This window comes from Coenobita brevimanus, chromosome 8 (genome assembly GCF_032717465.1).
Source record: "Coenobita brevimanus isolate Jiangsu-jjx chromosome 8, ASM3271746v2, whole genome shotgun sequence".
Taxonomy (NCBI): Eukaryota; Metazoa; Arthropoda; class Malacostraca; order Decapoda; family Coenobitidae; genus Coenobita; species Coenobita brevimanus.
Genome location: NC_136961.1, coordinates 33,539,762 through 33,561,606, shown reverse-complemented (window position 1 = coordinate 33,561,606; position 21,845 = coordinate 33,539,762). Strand labels below are relative to the sequence as shown.

Here is a 21,845-nt window from a genome sequence, read left to right as displayed (position 1 = left end):
CCTCACATAGCCATAGATCATCACTGCCACACTTCACACCGTATCATACCTCTCAACTGAAATAGACACACGTAACAGTATCACGCATCACACTGCCACATCACACAGTCATACCACCGACCGCCACATGCCACATTGCAACACCTATCAGTCACACTTTATGCACCCCATATTACAACACCTCACATTACCACACTGCAAACTGCAACACCTATCACTTGCATACATCACACTGTCACACTACACAATGTCACACCTCACAAGGACACATCACTTTCCCGCATCACACAATGCCAAATTTCTCACTGCCATACCACACACCGTCACATTTCACTCTGCCACAAGACACGCTGCCATACTACATACTGTCATACCTCAAATACACACTTCAGTCTGCCACACCTCTAAGTGTTACAGTTCACAATACCAGACCTGACAGTTACACTGCCATAATTCACTCTACCACACCTCTCAGTGCCACAGCAAGCACTTTCATACCATACACTGCTACACCTCTAAGTGTCACAACACAAACTGCCACACCATTCATTTTCACTGTCATACTACACTATCATGTCTTATAAGCAAACATTTCACATTGCCACACCGCCCGTCTTGTACTGCACATTGATATTTCTGTCGCCAAGTTTAGATATTACTGATTTAATAAATATTATCAAACTGTACACAGTTTTCTGTAATGCAACATTATAATACAAGAATCTAACAATGGTTGTTATTCCCACAAAAGGTTCCCACATCGCCCTCATATGGTGGTAACGGCCGATCAGTTCCCGACGCAAACTGTGATGGAGGTGGATGACCCAACGCAGCCTGGAGGCAAGCGGGTCATCGTCCAGGGAGTCATGGAAAATGTGATGCAGCTCATGTCAAGACGAATGAATTTCACGTAGGATGAACTGTTGTCCATTCCATCACGATGAATATCATGATTATCACCAACAGCAGCAGCGCCATCATCATGATTATGATCACCATCAGTATTAGCAGCAGCGCCATCATCATGATTATGATCACCATCAGTATTAGCGTCAGCTGCAGGATCAACATCAGCCTTACTGTATATTTAACTATTTTATAGTAAGAAGAAAATCCACATAGTGGAAGTATAATCACCGTATTGTCAATCAGACCTTGAAAGTTCATATACATGCTGATGTTTCCAAAGCCAGTATTATGATCCAATTTGTCACTGATTCACTATTTTGCCACACACATCGCTTGGAGGAAGTCTTGACAAAAGGATCTCTCAGTATTTCGACATCTATTCATTAACAAACTCTGAGAGAGAGAGAGAGAGAGAGAGAGAGAGAGAGAGAGAGAGAGAGAGAGAGAGAGAGAGAGAGAGAGAGAACTTTTATGGACATTAGGTGAGACAAGGAGATACAGCACATGGGCAGAAAAAATGCAGTCGGGTATACATATACATAAGGAAATAAAAAGAAAATTAAGTACAGGTATCTATAGTGTGTGGAGGGGGGTCCTGTGGGGCGCAAGAAATACCTGTGATGAAGTGGTTTATATTACATACAGTGCTGCTCCAGTTATTATGTATTACTCATGACCTAGCCGGTTCACTGTCAACATGAGTTTATCGCTGCTTCCTTACACTATCATACTCAGTAATCTGATAAGAACTCTTCTGTTGCTTCTCTTTGATGACGATATATTATTCTCCTTATTTCGTGCAGCCTCCAGACGATTTCATTCAACGCTGGAATGATGTATACTGGTCTTATTAATTATCCTACTCTTACTGCCTACCTTCAACCTCTCTCCCTCTTCACCACACTATTGCATCTTTATCTGTTTTCTATCACTACTTCAATGGTCATGGTTTTCTGAACCATTTGCATGTCATACATTTTGCCGAGCGCGCAGCACCTGTATAACAGCAAACTCTTACCCCTTTCCTGTCCAGCTGTCTAATGCAAGAGCTAATGGACACTCCCAGTCCTTCATTTATGCAATAGGTCAGCTCTGGAACTGTCTTCCTCTGTTTGCATTTCCTTATGCAATGTGTCTACACCTCAAAATGAAGGGATATTGAACTGAGCTCTTTTTATTTTTGGAGGGAACACTTTTGCGGACTTTTAGCCTTTGGTTCCTGCATTAAAAAAGAAGAGCTATACATAAAACCTAGGGTTCGAAAAGTTGCTAGTAAGTGGAATACCAGTCTCTTAAAGTTACAAGAGTATAGGTGAAAAGCACGTCATCGGACTGAAGAGGATAGATTCTTCAGACAGTTCAATCTAACTATTTTTACACTCACCAACGTATCATACTGAGAGTGATGTTTCCGAATGATAACAGTTTTACTCCTGTCTTCATTTACTTTCGTTTTATTAATATCTGCATTCAATTTCAGACACCGATCCTTACAAACATATATAATTATGTGAACCAAACTGCAAAGGTGCTCCTTATTATTTAGAGCCCTTATAGCCTCGTCTGTAGCCTAAGTGTCCACTTTCCCCGAGTGTGTTGTTTTGTGCCAGGTACTTCTACTTGAGAGCCGCAGACAGAGCATGGGGCGCCAGGCTGAACAATGGGTCATGGACCGGCATGTTGGGCCTGCTGATGAGGGAGGTAAGCCGAAAACTTCCTGCCGTTTTTCTCATTACTCTTTTTCACTGTCTGTCTTCATTTATGTGGTGTGGTGATGTTGTGGTGTTGTGGATATTGGTGTGCTGATGGTAAGTTGATGGTGGTGTGGTATGTGGTATTTATATTCGTGCTTGAGCAAGCTTCGCGAGCGCGGGAGTTGTATTTGAGTTTTGTGTGTGTGTGTGTGTGTGTGTGTGTGTGTGTGTGTGTGTGTGTGTGTGTGTGTGTGTGTGTAACAAAATAACACAAAGTTTATATTCAGCGTTAACTAAAATTGGTGGAAGGACTGCGAGTAAGCTACTGAGTAAACTTACTGCTCTTAAGAACAATAGGTCAAAGGTTAACATCACATGATTGTCAGACGTTGACACTGGATAATGAACGTAAACATTTTTTTTTGAAATCCAAATTAAGACAAAGTTTGGGGAATGACTGAGGCTAAGGGAAGAACGAAGTATTTAGTTTCTAGATCAACCAATCAAAGGTCAAGATCACAGGGCTAGATCAAAGCTTGATCTGTATGTGTGTATAAAAACAGTTATGTTCTGAATTCAAGCAGTCTTGAAGAAAAGGTTGTAGGTTTAGCAAAGAAAACAACTTGTAGGTCAAAGGTCAAGGTCATAGCACAGGGTCAAAAAAGTTTTTCATCCAGTTTAGACCAGCGTCATAGGTAGACTGTAGCACCGGCTAAACAGGGTGGTACTCCCAAGGTGGCTGGAAATATGATGACAGAGTTGGAGCCCCCACTTCATCAACCCTTGAGACTACAGTAGCTTCATTCTGACCATCCCCCTATGCTGAACATTTTCAGTATTCCAGTAACACAGAGAACAGACTAGCATGTTCTCCAACAGAGGCTCCTCTAACTGTCGACAACAAACCTCGTGCACAATACACACTGTACTTCCTACTAAAAAAAAAAATGCCATCTCAACATCTCAGTGACGAGGAAGAGAGATGCCTGAAACCAATGTCTTACTAGTATATTCTTAATTTCTGCAACATTTCTGGCATTTCCTCTAACTTTCTCTCTGTTGAGCCTCTCTCGTCCTCTAAACCTCATCTTCTCTTCCTCACCAAGAATCAGCTCTCTGAGGCAACTGATTGTAAACTCCTCTCTGTATCCTCCTACTTACTCTATACTCACTTCAAAGCAAAAATTGGCTGTTGTTTGCATGCATGTAACAACATATCTTTCGCTCGTTTTCCTCAAGTTGAATCTTCTGAATTCCCTACTCTCTGGCTTCGATTATCCTGTAATTATCTGACTAAATATATATATGTGTCGTTTACTTATCCCCTAACGCTACTGATTGTGAAAAATTCTCTGGGAATCTCACTTCTAAGATGGAGCACACCCTGTTAACTTCTCCTTTCTCTGAAATCTTCATTCTATATGATTTCAACGTCCACCACCATTTTTAGCTCTTCTTTCCTTTCATTCATGCACCTAGTGAACAAGCCTACATTTTTTCTATCCTTAATGACCTACAGCAGCTTGTACAGCATCCTGTCTGTGTGTTACGTCCCTGTCCCACACCGCCACAGGCTCCACCAGCAGTAGTTCAGTACAGGAAGGATGTTGCCCAGTGAGCTGTTCTTCTTATGGTCTGCCTTTAGCGTACAGTATGAAAGATCAGCTGAGACGTTGTAAATAAACACTGGCCTCTTAAGTTCACTGTTTTTATTTTGCAAATAATTGCACTTAATGCTTTCCAACTTCACTATTCTCACAAGCACTGGAGCTATACAAAGTTTACTGACTGCAGCTACACTTCACTGTTTGCCAACGACAATTCACTATTTTCAGAAGTACAGAAGATAATCGTCACTAATTGCAATAATATTACACTTACTGCTTCACAACAATTAACGACTTTCACAAGCACCGATGATGTATAAACTTCAATGCACTGACACTGCATTACACTCAAACTGAACTGAAAACCGACTGAACTTGAACTAGTCTCTACCCCATCCTTATATAAGCTTGCATTGTACTAGAATGAACTACTTCTCCACAGTTCTGGTGTATTCCAGAGAGAGAGCACAGTTACCAACTCGGAGACAACCAAAACATACCAGTATTCTTACAATATATAAACCTATAAATTATTTAGCATACAAACTTAATTGAATTGCATATTTTAACAACCACATAGCTAAAACATTATTAAAGAAAAAGAGCAAAAAAAATCAGTGCATAACTTACGAAATAACTATGCTCACAATAGCAGGCTAGCTGGCAACTCTGACTCGTAACGGTATAATACCAGGAACATCGAGAAACGTCCAGACGACCTAACTAGCAAATCACGCTTCTTAACAGGTATTTTTGGTTGCCTTGGAGATAGTTCCAGTGTACTTGACCCCTTCCTTACAACTAATCCTTCGGCTTATACTAATAACCTTTTTTCTCTCAGTTGTGCTTCTCCGATCACAACCTTATCACCTTAACCTGTCCTGTTGTTCCAGTAAAGCCTGGGGATCCTCACAAGAAGCAGTGACTGTGGCACTTTGGAGTTGTTGACTGGAAGGCCCTCAGGCAGTACTTCAGTACTTCTTTTTCACTGGAATGATTATTGCCTTAACGGCTGAAAGCCATCTGGGTGTGCTTTGTGTGTTAAGGCCCTTCCGTACGAGAGGCAAATGCCCGACGGGCACTGACCGCTGAGTGTAATTCTATCGCTTTTTAACAGTGTTACCAGATCAACCAGTCCCCGGTAGGCATTGGCCATAACTAGGCGCACCTCTGAGTTGGACCAGACGGCAGAGTGCAGTCAGAGCTGTGGTGAACTTCAGGCAACGTCGGGCAATGGCCTACACTTGGTGCTCCGCATAACTGAGTGCAGTACGGCAACATGGGAAGTAAGAATTGTCGCAGGACAATTAAAGCTAAACGTATAGCTCTGTGTACTGTAATTATTGCTATGTGCATGAAGAAAAAGGACAGTAGACAACAACAGGCAGGAGCATTTCGAGGGTTTGCCCGTGTTTCCTCGTTTATGACGTCATCTACTCTCGTGGCCGCCACCCACCCACAAACTTGGTAACAGTGTTTGCCCGTCGTGCATTTGCCTTTCGTGTGGAAGGGCCTTTACAGAAGTTTTTCTCTTGGACATGGAAGCATACATTTCTTTCTCTAATCCTGTTACTAAATCAAGAAATCCTAGTTTTTTTCACGCTTGTTCTAATGCTGTCCACAACAAGGAAAAGGCCTACAAACGGCAATGGAGCCAACCCATCCCTGAATTTCAACTCTAATATGTTTCTGCCTGGAATTGTGTTAAGTCTGTTCATACCTCTGCTAAAAATAATTTCATTCATATAAAATGCTCTGAACCCTCCAACTCAAACTTTGCCACCCTTTCTGTCACCTTACCAAAAACCTTTCTAACAACTTTACCTCATCATTCTTCCCTCCTCTTTTCCACTCTGATGGCTTTGTTGCCATTTCTTGAACTCATGAAACAGAATGCTTTGCCCAGACTTTCTCCTCCAGTTCCACCTTGGACGGTTCCAGTGCTGTTCCTCCATCGCTTACCCCCTCTGACTCCCTCATGGGTGACATTAAATTTCTTCAGTTGATGCATTTTATGCCATCACTGGTCTCAGTACTAACGGGGCATATGGACTTCATGGGGTCCTTCCTGTTGTCCTCAAGAAAAGTGCTTCTGTACATACACGCTGCCTTGGTATACTCTTTTGCCTCTGTCTGTCAATTTCTACAGTTGGCCACAATGAACGGGATACACTTTTTCCAAGGTTGTGGAAGGCTGTGACTTACAGCAACCCCTACTACGAAGTAGTATTATTTTATGAATGAAGCTCCCACCATTCTTTAGATGGGCTTGTAACATGTTACAGGTGGTGATTGGCTGACACACAAGTGTCTGCTTCTGCTGTATATATTTACACACAGTGTTTTAGGTCTGCCCCCATTCACGTTTGTGATCCAACACTGAATTTTTAATTGCAAAATATAACGTCGATTGAACGAAAATTTTTATAGCAGACGTAAGAAACTCACTCCTAAACAGAACAACTGATGGCACTGCAGCACCTGCCTCATAAGCTCATGATCAGCAGCTCAAAAAGGAAACTTCGAACATAATATAGCTGTTGAATTAACGATTGCTTTAGTTCTTCAACGCAAATTTTGCAGAGGATTTTGTAGGAAAAAAATATGCAGGTTTCTGTAAAATCAAATGAATTACACAAATTCATCTGAAGACATTACAGAAGTAAAAGGAAAGTAGGTCATAGGGATACATCGATGAGATATCCTGGTGGTGCATAAAGGGTGTGCACAGGCATCTTCACACACACACACACACACACACACACACACACACACACACACACAGGAGTTAAGGAGTTAAGACAAGGGATAAAGGTAGAAAACAGGACTATAATTTCTACCAGGAACTAACTGGATGAAATGGAAAAATGTAAAAAAACTAACAGAGAGGGTGAATAACTTGGAGAAGGCTTTTCAGAGTGAAATGAATGAAATTAAGATGTAACTGCGCATGAGGAAGGAGGAAAATGAAAAATTCATAAAGGAAGTGAGCAAAAAAGACAAAACAATAGATGAGCTCTCAGCTGAGGTGGGTTCATTTAGAAGGAAGTTTAGTGAAATGGCAAGTAAAGTTGTCAACCATGAGAGTATTATGGGGGAGTTCAGAAATGATACAGAGACAATTAGGGAAGCAAGCAGTCTGATAGACCAAAGCAGTCATCATGCAGAGAAGATAAAACAGGTGAATGAAGTGATGCAAAGTTACAAAGGTGATGTGGAAACTATCTATCTATCTATTCCCAGACGCCTCAATCCCGTTCGAGGTGGCAACAAACAAATCGCCTGCACGTCGCCCTGTCCCCCGCCATTTCACTGCCCCGCTCCCAACTCATCCCCCCCCTCTCTCATATACCTCTCCACCCCATCCCTCCATCTAATCCTCGACCTCCCCCCTCCCTCTTCCCCCCGCCACCTCACTCAAATACACTCTGTTCGTCAGTCTTTCACCCTCCATCCTCTCCACATGGCCAAACCACTTCAGTGTATTCCTCCTAACGTTTCCTATCACATCCACATCCACACCACAACGCTCCTTTATATTCTCATTGGTCAGCCTGTCTCTCCTGGTGACTCCACAGGCTTCTCTTAAATAACTCATTTCCACTGCTTGTGTCCTTCCAGGAACGTCCAAGCTTCACATCCATACGTTAGAGTTGATATCACAATACTGTCATGTAGTAACTTTTTCACTTCCATGCTCACTTCCATGCTTCTTATCACTGCTTTCAAAGAACCAGCAACCTTTCTTCCCTGCTGTATCCTTTCAAGCACTTCACCCTCCAAACCTCCATCCTTACTCATCACACTCTCCAGGTACTTAAACGTACTCACATTTTCCAATTCCTCACCATCCAACCTTGCTGTACATTCACTGACTTCACCTCTCTCAAAGACCGTCACTTTACTCTTCCCTAAATTCACCTTTAGATTCCGTTTCTTACACACACTCCCAAACTCATCCACCAAGCCTTGCAGCTCTCCTTCGTCTTTACTCAATACCACAGTATCATCTGCAAACAACAGTACAGGAAGTTTCCAAATACTACCATCTCTCACCAGGGCCACTCCAACATCCACTACCATACCTTGAACCTCTTTTATTACCCCATCCATGTACAGATTGAACAACCATGGAGGCATGACACATCCCTGTTTCAACCCAACCTTAAAAGAGAAAAATTCACTCAGTTCACCATCCTTACGCACTGCAACCTTAGCACCATCATACATACTCCTCACAGCATTCAACAACTTCCCATCTACTCCATATATTCTTAATACTTTCCACAATCCTTGTCTATCCACCCTGTCATATGCTTTCTCCAAATCCATGAAAGCTGCATACAAATTCTTTCCCTTCTCTAGAAACTTTTCCACTAAAGATCTAAGAATGAATATCTGATCTACACAACCTCTTCCCATCCTAAAGCCTCCCTGTTCTTCTCCAACTAATTCCTCTGTTCTTTCTCTAACTCAGTCAATAAGTATCCTACCATACACTTTTCCTATTATACTAAGAAGACAGATGCCCTTATGATTACCACACACTTCTTTTTCCCCTTTTCCTTTGTACAAGGGAATAATTATACCTGACTTCCAATCCTTCGGGACTCTACCTTCCTCCCAGGCCAATCTGCATATTTTCCACATCCATTCTACTACTCTCTCTCCCTCATACTTCAGCGTTTCACCACACACCCCATCAATTCCTGGGGCTTTCCCTAATTTAACTTTCCTCATTGCTTCCACAACTTCTATCCTACTGATTTCTTCCTGTCTTCTCACCTCCCTCCTCCTCCCAGCCATTCCCCAGCCACTTATACTCGCATTACTTCCATCCTCTATGTTCAACAATTCCTTAAAGTGTTCTCTCCATCTGCTCACTTTTTCTCCCTTCTCCACCAGTAATCTACCATTTTTATCTTTCACTCCCCTGCTAACTTCACTTCCACCCTGTCTTACTCTTTTCACCTCTTTCCAGAACATTTTCTTAGTCTCTCCACTTTACACTCAAGTTCCTTCCAAATTCCTCATCTGCTCTCTTCTTACTCTCTCTTACTAATCTTTTCACCTCTCTCTTTCTTTCTACATATAACTCTCTCTTCCGCCTCTCAACTTCTTCCACACCCCTATTTCTCATCCATTCATTGTATGCTTTCTTCTTTTGTGCCACAGCCTGTCTTTCTTCTTCATTCCACCACGCTGTTCCTTGCACACCCCTCCATCTTCTCTTCATCCCACACACCACATCACATGCTGCACATATTTCTTCTGTAAATATCCTGCACACACCTTCCACGTCCCCCATCTGTTCCAATTCATATTTGCCCAATCGTTCCTCCACTTCTCTCTTATACTCTTCCTTTTTCTCATCCTCTTGTAACCCTTCCACTCTCCTTACAAATACTCCTTCTTCCCGTGCCTCCCTTCTTCTATTTCTCCATCCTAATTGGACATTGATTTTGGCCACCACCACATTTGCCCTCTGGACAAATGTGGAAGTGTGCATAGAAACTACATATGTTGAAATGGTGAAAGTAAGGAAAGACTTTGAAATAAAAGTTGAAAAAAATAATAAAAGACAACCCCAAATTGGTCAAAGATTCAGTGGATATCAACAGATCTACTGTAATCACTGGTATAGATGAGGAAGAAAAAAAAAATCGAGACGAAAAGTAGATGGCAAATATAATGAGCATATTGAAGGGAGTATCAGAGGAAATTTGTGATAAAGATATAGAAGAACACAAAAGGCTTGGGAAATATGAGAGAAATAAGTCAAGGCCACTGAAAGTAACCTTCCAGAGTGTGAATACTGTGGAGGGAATACTAAAAAATGCAAACAAACTCATGGAAAAAGAAGTTTTTAAGAAAGTATGGATAAATAGATGCCAAGCTCAGGAGGAATTGGGAATAGTAAAGAATAGGGAGGAGGTAAAAAACAAAGAATGAGGGAAGATTAGAGGAAGAGAAGAGTAAATTTTTTACAAAGTAATTGGATTGCAGGTACGAAAGTAGTACATAACCAACAGGATATAAGAAGGAGGAAGTAGACTCAAGTTATGGCAGGTATGTAAACAAGATGGTTAAGTTGATGTACTCAAATGCAGATATAGATTGGTGTTTAAATTATTAGAAATGGAAGACTATACCAGAGAAAAGGAACCACATATCACTTGCCTAACTGAAACAAAATTAACCCCAAATACATCAAACAATGCCCTATGCAGAGGAATATAATATATGGAGAAAACACAGAAATTTAAGAAAAGGAGGGGGAATCATAATCTTAACAAGGAAAAATCTACATGTCAAAGAAATAAAAATAGATATACCATCACAAGTAGAACTGATTGCATTGAAGATTAACACATCTGAAGGGAAATTAATGTGGCAAATTTATACATGCTGCCCAAAACAAACACTTGGGAAAGAGACGAATATGAAGACCTGGTAGAAAGTACAATTCAGAGTTTAAGAACATTACTACATAGAATGGAAGAGGAATCTGAAAGAATTTTATTAACTGGAGATTTCAATGCAAATATAAATTGGAATACTCTAGATGTAAGAAGCCACGAAAGATGTTGGGAACAAAAGCTCTTGGATCTAATGCAGGAACTTTTCCTAACACAGCATGTAAAGGAAAGCACCAGAAATAGAGGACTTTATAATCCATCAGTACTAGATCTTATATTTACTAGGCAAGAAAATGATATTAACAATATAATGTACCACCCTCCATTCGGCAAAAGCGACCATGCAGTATTAAAATGCAACTTTAGGATTGCATATGACATAGTTGCCAGTAATGACAGTTACACAAAGAGTCTAAGCTGCAAAAAAGGCAACTATCATGACTTGAAGAAGTACTTCTTAGAAACAGATTGGGAAAAGGAGCTTAGAGGACAAGATTTATATATTATATATAGAAAATTCTGTGATGTGTATCAAATAGGAGTCCAAATTTACATCCCTCAGCACAAAGAAACATAAATGAAAATAAATAAATGGTTTAATACAGAATGTAAAAAATCAAACAGAAAAGGAGACTTGCGGTGGAAAAGATACAAGAGACACAATAGGGAGAGCGCATATAACAACTATAAACAGGCAAGAAATAATTATACAAAGAAAAGGAGGGTGGTTCAACGAGTGTTTGAGGAAAACATTATAAATAAAAGTAGTGATCAACATAATCTATTTTATAGCTACGTCTGAAGCAAAACCTAAGTTAAAGATAAAATACAGTCCATTAAGCATGAGGAGATCATCTATACACAAGAGAAAGATATTTGTGAAGTACTAAAAAAAAAACTTCCAATCAGATTTTACAAAAGAAAATAATTTTGAAAGAAATGATATGGAACATCCATGCCCACACATATTACCAGATATAGAAATACCAGAAAAAGAAGTATGGGAAGAGCTAAGTAAATCTGACAAAGGAAAAGCATATGGTCCTGACGAAATTTCAGGTTGAGTGGTGCATGATTGTGCACAAGAGTTATGCAGACCATTGTATTTAATATTCAAGGAGTCCTTAGGTCAAGTTAAATTGCCTGATATTTAGAAGAAAGCAAACATTGTTCCCCTGTTCAAGAAAGGGAATAGATAGAATCCACTCAATTACCGACCAGTATCACTGACCAGTGTACTAAGATACTAGAAAAGCTTTTAAGAAAAGTTTGGGTAAACCATCTAGAAGAACACAGTATGATAACAGAAACGTAGTTCGGTTTTAGGAAGGGGAAATCATGTGTTAGTAATCTATTAATCTACTGTGACAGAGTTACAGAAACATTACAGAAAAGAGAAGGATGGATGTACAGTATCCATTTGGCTTTCAAGAAAGCATCTGACAGAGCACCACTCCAAAGACTTTTATGGAAACTGTACCATCAAGGAGGTATCCAATGCAACCTTTACTATTGGATGCAGGATTATCTCAGAAAAAGATAAATCAGAACAGCACTAAGAGGAAATTACTCATTAAGGAGGGACGTGACTGGTGGAGTTCCACAGGGTCAGTGCTGGCACCAATTATGTTTTTAGTATATAGAAATGACATAGACAGTAACACTAGAAATGGAAGCTATCTAAATATGTTTGTGGATGATACAAAAATACAAGGGAAAATTACTAACACAGATTCTTGCAAAGATTCTACAAGAAGAATTAACTATGCTTCATGAATGGAGCAATAAATGACAAACGGAATATAATGAGAACAAGTGGAATGTAATTTAGCTTGGTAAAAGTGAGAAAACACCAGACTGGGATTATAAGTTAAGAAAATACACATTACACTTATCAGAAAGGGAGAAGGCTCTAGGAGTGATTATTAGTAACAGACTATCTCCGGCTGATAACATCAGTGACAAGGCACGTAACATGTAGACACTGCTTGCTAATATGAAAATATCATTCACATACATAAATGAAGAGATATGATGCTGAGAAAGATAATAACATCATTCATCAGACCAACCCTGGAGAATGCATCAGTCTGGAATCCTTATCTCAAAAAACACGTAATTGTACATAAGATTGAAAAAGTACAAAGGGCAACTACAAGATGGATACCAAGCTTAAGGGATGTAAGCTACAATGAAAGACTAGAAAAATTGAATCTACCATCATTACAGGGGAGAAAGAAAAGAGGAGACATGATGATGCTATATAAATGCATCTCAGGGAAAGAGAAAATAGAAATAAATCAATATATAACCTATGAGCAAGCATCAGCAAGGGGACAAGCAAAAAAAAATACATAAAAAGGGAGGTGATAAAGACATATGGAAATTCAGTTTCCCAAATAAGGCAACTGATCAGTGGAATACACTACCGAATGAAACAGTGAGTGCCAAAACTATTCATAAATTTAACGCTACGTATGATAAAAATGATTTAATACACGGGACATTACGAGACTGACTGATTCCTGTAAAAATACGGTTAGGTAAGTACAATTAGGTAAGAGCTCACAGAACGATACAAACAAGTTCCTCTCGAGTTGGTCGTCAATAAACCTTCGATCAGCGTCTTTTAACAATATTATGTGGAAGCCGTAGGAATTAGTTTATAATCAAATGAATGTTGCACTGTCATAAGTGAAGACATCTTGACCTGTAGGTCTCGATCAAGCATTATGCAATATTCTGTTGAGTGTGCTGGCCAAGTTACGCAATATTCTGTTAAACACTAACTGATATTATATCTGTAGTCCATTCCTTCGTCTCCTTTATTTTCCTTACTCTTACATTGAAATACTCCTCTCATCTTCACATTATGCTCGGAACCCGCAGACTGTTATCTGTTCTGCTTGCCTCCCAGGACATTTCAACTCTCCATCAGGCTTGAATATTTTAAGTTTGCCTTCTTGCTTTTTTCTTCCTTGTAGTATAAATTTGTTCATGTTACGTTTAAGCAGATGTATGGAGAGGCACTCTTAGGTTAGTGATGAAGATCTTGCCATGTAAAGGTGATAAACCGATCATCTGAAAACATTCTAACACATCAGAACTATTACTGTAGCCTTCATTTGGCACCAGAGTACCATCTAACCAGCAATGTTTGCGAATCTTCGATTCACCCTGAGGTGCGAAGCTCAGTATCCTTTTCAAGATACTGACAGGAATATACTGTGTTATTTTTGTTAAAAGCATCTGTGATGCATGGATAATACTAACTGCATTCGGTCCTCGACTGTCCGGTCATATCCCAACTTTCTATCATTTAGGCTATATGCAAGCTCTTTATACCATAAATGCTGCTTTTTCTATTTGTGTGACATCCCTGTGTGTGGGTAAAGCTGCAAGCCATCTTGTGGTGAACTGAGCTTAGTTGCCGGGTGGGCAACCTGGTGGACAGGGATGGGTGCATTGGCTGGGTAGGCAGATGGGCTTGATGGAGGGGGTGGGTGATTTTAGTGGGTGTGGTGGGCAAAGTGGGTGGACTGGGCAAGAGGGGTGGGGTGCATGGTAGGATGGGCGCGGATTGGTGAATACACGTGCAGGTTCCTGGAGAAGCCAGGAGATAGCCTTATTACACTGGTCGATTGAGTTGGTGTATGGGTGGGATGATTGGTGTGTTGGTGGGCGGGTAGCAGGGGAAAAATAGGTCTACTGGGGAACAGATGTATGGGGACTCACAGATGAAATGGGACGATGGGTTAGTCTCCTTGAAGGAAGAGAGTCCAAGTGTACACATAGGTCCAGATGTTATAAGTGGTTGATGAAGGAAGTAGGTCTGTGGGTGAAACTGGGTTAAGTTAGGGATTTAGTGTCTCCATGAGTGACGGTAGGTCAGTGGAGAAAAAAAAACTGGTCCATGTACAATATAGGTACTGGATGGCAAACTGGTCCATATTGAAAACAGGGTCATGAGAAACACTGGTCATGTGAGGGAAAGGAAGTCCAGGGAGAAAAAAATGGGTCAATGGTAGACAATATGCCCAAGGTAGAATGTAGGGCCATGGAGTAAAATAGATTCGTGAGGTAAGTGACTGGGGAAGCTAGGTCAGTAGGGGGTAATATGAGTCCATGAGTCCATACGTGGTTGAGGATATCAGGTCCATAGGATGAAAATAGGGTCACGGGGTAAAAATGATCCATGGGAGAAGATAGGTACATGGGGACAAACTGTCTATTGGAAAAACACATCCCTGGAGGACAATAGGTCCATTGGGCAAAAGCAGGTCCAAGAGGGATATGGATCCAGAGGGGAAAATGGGTCCAAGGGGGAAAGTAAGTCAACAGAGAAACATAGGTTAGTGGAATGGAAATATGCCCATTGTGGAATATAGGTAGGGTGATATGACCTCTAGGGATTGTAGTTGGGGTTGGGCTTACATAGTAGGAGCAGGAGAAAGACATAGTGTCTTTGCAATGTAACAATGATCTCCTTGCTCTGTGATGGCAAGACAAGCATGATGTGCACATGCTATCAACTGTGCACACAGGTGCTCTCGTCAACACAGGGAAAGAAGATTGTGTGACAGGCAAGCTTGTTCAAAAACCAATGGAATCACAGACAACAATCGTAACATGCACTTGATCGATAAAAGTGACATGCAGATTGGTAATGTGGAGTGCATTCGTCTTTGGATCAAGTGGTACAAGAAACTCATTTTCCACTTGATAGACATGTGCGTGTTGAATGCGCATCACTGCTACTGCCAGAAAACTGGAAAGACGATCTTGATGAGCAAGTTCGTGCATGATTGTGTGTTTGAGCTACTGCGGGAGTATTGTCACCAATCGGCAGACCCACAGGGGCATACAAGTGTGGTAAAAGACACACCAGATTGACTTGCTGCAAAGGATAGGGCGGCACAGCACTACATGGTGAAGTTGCTGCTACCCACTGAAGCACAAGGTATGGCTAGAGGGTCAAGAAGTGCACAGTTGTGCTGCCATGTTTGTGCAACAACAGAAAGGTGGCAACGAGAGCAAATGCTCACCATTTGGCAGTGCAATGCATGCAAGGTGCTCCTCTGCCCTCTGTGCTTCCCTGAGTATCATTCCTTGGCGAGGTACCAGTTAACCCGTCACGTCCCGAGGTTTTCCGCACCTCCGACATCCCCCAATCCTGAGGTATTTTAAATTTTTTTTTTTTTTTGGCTAAAACCTCCGCTTTTGGTGAGAAACATCGAAAATTCATAGTGAAATCACTCACCTGAGGTCTAAAATACTCGATCCAGGTACCAGTACCTCAATACCTGACTGGGTTTTCTAACAGGCTGGCACCAAAGAAAACGAGTTCTATGGGAGGATAACTATTTCACACAACTCATAAACGGTATTTATTTATTTACTTGGTACAAATTTTTATGTAGTATGAGAGTATATTGGTTTTCAAGCAGTAATATAAGCATTATAAGCATTGTTTCACTCACTAACTAATCACCATACCTGACCTTCTTTTGCCACATTACCCGATCATTATTTCTGACTGTTTCTTCTTCTAATGCTATGTAAACTTTGTCCTCCACATTGTCATCGATTGGGGAATCACTCTGGCCCTGAATATCTTTACTGGCCAGGTCACTGGTAACAGGTGAATTGCCGAGACAAAGGCGTGAGGGGGGGAGGGGGGGAGGTTATGCGGTGTAAGGCATTGTCCCTGCTTGGCATCTTGTAGAGGAATAGAGGAAGGTGTCCCGTGTATACGTATGAAAAATCACGCGTGAAAATTGAAAATTGTGCAAATTAGTGACTTTGCAATTGCACGACGTACCAGTACGGAGCCGGGACTGGCAAATGCAAAATGTTGCAACGTATCCATACGTCGACGGGACGGGGCGGGTTAAGTGACTGAGTAAATAGTGCAATGTAATTATAAGTGTGACTGTAAATAACTTTGTTTACTGTAGTGTTTATTTAAAAAAGTATCGAATTGCAACAGTGACAGGCAGAAGTAAGTGTTTGGAAAAGTAAGGGAAAGTAAGTCAGCCTCGAAGACAAAATGAGATTCAGAGACAGTGACTTATCTATGTTTACTTCTGACCTGCGAAGGGAGGGCAGAGAGGTGTAAATGTTGGCCTGGCCTGACTCCACAACTCGCACTATGCTCAAGAGATGTGTATTTATTTATTTTTGTTTCATCCCTTTAGTGTATTATGTTTGCCTCCATCTATTTTCCATTACTGTTTTCCATTCCTGTTGCTCTTGTATTTGATTGTGAAATCCTCATATTCGATGTTGAATGCTGCTGAAACATATTTACAAGCACAGGTCACCAAAATGCTTTCTCTAATTTGACCATGCTAATCTTAGACAATATCGTCTTTTGACAGTGTGAAGTTTCCAAAGAAAGACAAAGTGAGAACCAATACCTCGACCCAGGCAGAAAATATCATCTTTCTCCTCCCTTGCGTCATACAGACAGCAACTAACGTTACGATATTAACAAATTACAGGATAAACAAGTAATACGTGAATATACACCCTTGTGCAAATTAACTGAAACAAGCTGGTAAATGTATACCCTTGTGCCCCACTCGATCTATATGTCCGTATGTTTGCTAATAGGTTCATTGGTTGCTTATTATGATTGACATGGGCCCAATTTATCCCTTATGCACAACTTTCAACATTTTTCCAGGTTGACTGAAGCATTGCTTTAAAATATCACTACTGTTTCAAATACTGGTTGAGTTGTATGTACATGAGTGATGTGATGGATGTAACACCATGAAAATGCATAAAGATCATAAACTTGCAAGAACACACGGGAATGATCTTTAGAGAACTGCGGAGTCAGTCCTGCAGCCATGAGTCGTATCATCAAGTTGAAGAATGACACTGGTACGATCTCACCAAACCGGAAGGGTAAATGTGGCCGTAAGAGGAAAGCAGAGAGGGACGATGTTTAAGCAGTAAGAGTTAGCTAAAAAGACCCTCGGAAGACCAGCGATGCCTTGAAGAGAGACTTCGAAGATAAAGGTATACAAGTAAGTTCGTCCATTGTCCAAAGACAACTGCTAGAAGTCAGTCCAAAAGCTCGTTGGCCTGTTAAGAAGCAACTCCTCCTTGAGACTATGCAAAAGAAATGGTAGAAATGGGCCCTGAAGTTCAAAAACTGGACAAAGGAGTAGTGGAGAAAGGTGCTGTTCAGTGATGAAAGTCATTTCTTTGTCCAGGGCCAGAGAAGTCAGCATGTACAGAGATCAACAGGAGAGAAGCTTCGTGAGGCTCATATCGACCAGTCCATGAAACACCCTCAGAAGAAAATGTTTTGGGGATGTTTCAGTTATGACGTCAGAAGCTTGCATCCAGTCGAAGGCATGATGCGATCACCACAGTACATCGGAATTATTCAGAACAGAGTGGTTCCACGGCTAGAAAAGACATCGACTGATGGGACTGGCATCTTTCAGCTGGATTTAGCCCCATTCCACACATCGAAAATAGTGAAAAATTTCATGAATATGAAAAGGACTGAGGTGCTGGAATGGCCTGGCAACTCCCCAGACTTGAACCTGATAGAGAATCTGTTGTCAGTCTAATGCAACGCCTCCATGGAATGGACTGTACAACGAAAGAGAAGCTGATTCAGACTTTGATTAAAGTGTGGTATAGGGACCCTAGGATCACTAGTGATTGCTCAAAATTAGTGGACTCTGCCAACTCGTGTCAAAGTACTTCTGAAGAACCAAGGAGGTCATATCCTATACTGAGGTATCGATATATATGAATGTAATAAAACGATGGATGATGTTTGACGCATTTATATATCCTATCTTGAGTGTATAGTTGTTTCAATTAATTTGCACAAGGGTGTAAGAGAAGAATACTTTTTTGGGGGGCTATGTTTAAGTATTTGTTCCGGATTTTTTGGGTACTGTTTTGGAGCATTTTACATATCACTTGCCTTGCACTAGCATTTCACCATTGTTTTAGGAATACATGTGATGTCCGTGTGGCTGGAAATGCCTACACTCCCTTATCACTAGTCAGCTTAGGTCAGATGCTAATCACTGCTTGTCTGGACTTTCAACCCCCACGGGAGACCATGTACACTTTCTGACGACATTTTTCTCGTTAAGGTCAAAAAATAGAATCTCTCACTCTCTTTTCCCACAAACTCCACCACCCAGGCGAAAAAAAAATAACTCGATACTATCACAAACATATACACCCCAAAAGTGAAAATAAATTCATAATTTTTTCCTATTCAAACCTCACGTACTATATACTGATATACTGCTTAATACACATATCTTGTCATTTCGCATCACTTGAGCACCAATGACAATGTTTTTGCATAATACAGTATATATATATATATATATATATATATATATATATATATATGTATATATATATATATATATATATGTGTGTGTGTGTGTGTGTGTGTGTTGCACTGCGGGAAGACCACGCTGGGGTCAATATCATCTACCGATATTTTCGTAACTTCTGCATTCAACTGCACGCCACAAGATGAGCCTAGGAAGATGAAATTTGCACTGGAAGGTGCATTGGAACTTGCTCTTCAATATGGCAAAAAAAGGTCGATTTTTGTAACTACGAAAAATGGCCTTGGGATCGGCCTGTTGGGCACGGAAATCTCCACACATTAGGCCACAGAGGGTTAATGGCAAGCAACTTATAACGTAAGTGTGTTGGAAGTAAGTAAACGGAGGTTCCCTCCAGCGAATCAGTGCATATAGTTTCCTGTTCCCATTATGTATCATCCTCTGGAAACATCTGAAAGACTGGGGATACGACCGGACAAGCAGGGACCTAATGTAATTAGCATTATACATGCATGACAAATTTATGTAATATTAATCACACAGTGTATTCCTGTCAGTACCTTGGAAAGGATAAGGAGCTTCACACAATAAAGTGCGTGGCAAGATTCATAACAACTGATGAGGAGACTAAACTGTGGTGCCAAGAAAAGGTTATTTGTGGTCATAACATTTCCAGTTCATTTAATTCATAAATTATTGTGTTTTCAAAGTGTAAACTGGTTAATAGAAAATGCAGCTACGGGTCATTCTCTGTCACACACACGTGCACGCGTGCATGAACACATACTAATGTAGTATGAGTACATTTTCACAGATGGTAACCTGTTTTTAAATAAAACTCCCTCAGCAGTAGTCTGTCTGGGACGTGTTGCTCTTGTATTTCTTATGAGCAAACAACACACCGTGACTGGTGGGGTCTTCAAAATTTAGTCAGACTTTTCCCTCTGTAATGATACTTTTGTAAAGATCATAAGTTTTTTTGCTAAGTTAATAATAAAATGGCATTTCAGCATTTACGTCTCTCATAGTGTTAACTTGATATTTCATGGAATGATTCCATTTAACAATGAGTCATAAAGGCCTTTATTACCCATTGAAGACTGAAGCAAGCCAAGGCTATATTATTTAGTTTCATTTAAGGTATTACGTGACCAACAAACCTCAACCAACTCTCGGATTTAAACCCTTGTGAGCCACATCTGTTATAGTTCCCCCTGCTCAGGTAGATGTCAGTCCGTGTTGCATAGCAGGTAGACTTAGGTCTTTCACCCCCAAAAATATAAAAATCCGGGAAAAATGTTTGTTTCCTTTATTCCAATACTGAAAACAGAGTAACATTTAATGTTACCGCAACACAACCATGTATAAAAATGAACTATTCTTTTCTTTTTATATTTATATATATATATTTTTTATAAAACTGTACAAATAACAGTAAATATATTTTGGCCTATAAGAAAATTAAAATAAAATCTGAATGGTTGCTTGAGTGATCCCAAAGCTTGGTATGGGATGGTGCTTCTTGGTGTGAAGAGGGGCATTCATATCTGCAATCAGGGAGAACAAAATTTATCACACACCTCAGGCAGACGTGGGTCTCACATACCCAACTTATACTCACATACCCAACTTATACTCACATACCCAACTTATACTCACATACCCTGATACTGCGGAAATGGAGAGAGCTTGAAGTAACTCCCTCACCCCTTGCATGGATACACAGAATTAGGAAGCTACTGAGAAGAACACGGCTCCCGGCTATTTAGAAGTTAATGAACTAGAAAATGGGACAGGAGGTGGTTCTTTCAGACCAACCTCTACCTGAGCAGGGTTAACCCTCTACACCACCATGAGTCCATTTGGTTATTCGGCTACCGCCTGTTACAGTAAATGGATTTCTGGGGACTTGTACGTCACTATATAGTCACAAGAATGCAGCACTACATACAGTAAGTCGCTGTTGGATGCCCTTTCAAAAAAAGATGCAGATGTTCAACCCATGCGACAAAGCCAAGATTCCAGGGGCTTGAATGGTGAGTGAATGAGTCTTTGGCCCATTTTACTGGACATGATGTTAGGTTTGTCCCTATCTTGCTCTCTCCTCCTTGGTTTCTGGACCCTAGCTCAGCCCATCCTGAGATGGGAGTAGGAGGTTAAGATGATTATGGAAAGCCAGGAAATAAAGGATAGTGCAAAACTTCCTTTTGGTTCATATTATAACAACGTATCCTGGGAATAGTACTTTCAGTGGCTTAACAGTTCATGTATTCCTAAACTGAAAGTCCGTGCAATATGCGTAAGTTTCACTCCTTGCACACACTTAACAATTTATAACCATGTTAAATTAGTCCCAAGCAAGTATATTTCCGATTTCAGGAAGTAGAGTTGGCCCTGGGACCGTTTGCATATAGCTGGTCAAGATATAGGTGGATGGATTTCTCACGATATTTGTCGAACAGTGAATACAAGATTTTTGCTGCCCGTGGTCGACCTGAGGTTGACCCGTGGGGCTTCCTGCTGCCTTTGTCACCAATGGTGTGGGCTGCGCTGATGATGGCGCTATTGGTAGTGATCACTATCATGCTGCATCTGCCATCTTGCCGTCCCATTAGCACACAACACTCAGCCAGGCGGAACTTAAATACCTTTAATTGTATTCGGATTCTTCTCCAGGAAGGTAACATTCATGACAACTATGAATAGAAAAGTTTGTGAATTAAGAGATTGCTGAGCATAAGATCCCAAGTTCAGTAGGTACTCAGGGAACTCAGTATTATCATAGTTTTGTCAGATTATTTTAATACTAGCAAAGCATAACCAGAGGTTAACCGAAGTAATGCTAATCCCTTGGCCTTTTTCATTTCTTCA

The 21,845-nt window shown here is 40.7% G+C and overlaps 2 protein-coding genes across 2 annotated transcripts in view; both read left to right on the top strand.

The window, feature by feature from the left end:
• LOC145406051 (uncharacterized) overlaps positions 1 to 21,680 on the top strand; it is a 22,276-nt gene extending 596 nt beyond the window's left edge. Inside the window, exons 2-5 of the mRNA XM_080277241.1 lie at positions 17 to 249; positions 752 to 910; positions 2,520 to 2,610; positions 21,354 to 21,680. Coding sequence (XP_080133367.1) covers positions 17 to 249; positions 752 to 910; positions 2,520 to 2,610; positions 21,354 to 21,680 — 810 coding nt within the window. The remainder of the gene's footprint in view (positions 1 to 16; positions 250 to 751; positions 911 to 2,519; positions 2,611 to 21,353) is intronic.
• Positions 1 to 21,845, top strand: part of LOC145407416 (glutamate receptor ionotropic, delta-1-like) — a 417,443-nt gene that overhangs the window by 310,017 nt on the left and 85,581 nt on the right. The window lies entirely within an intron of this gene.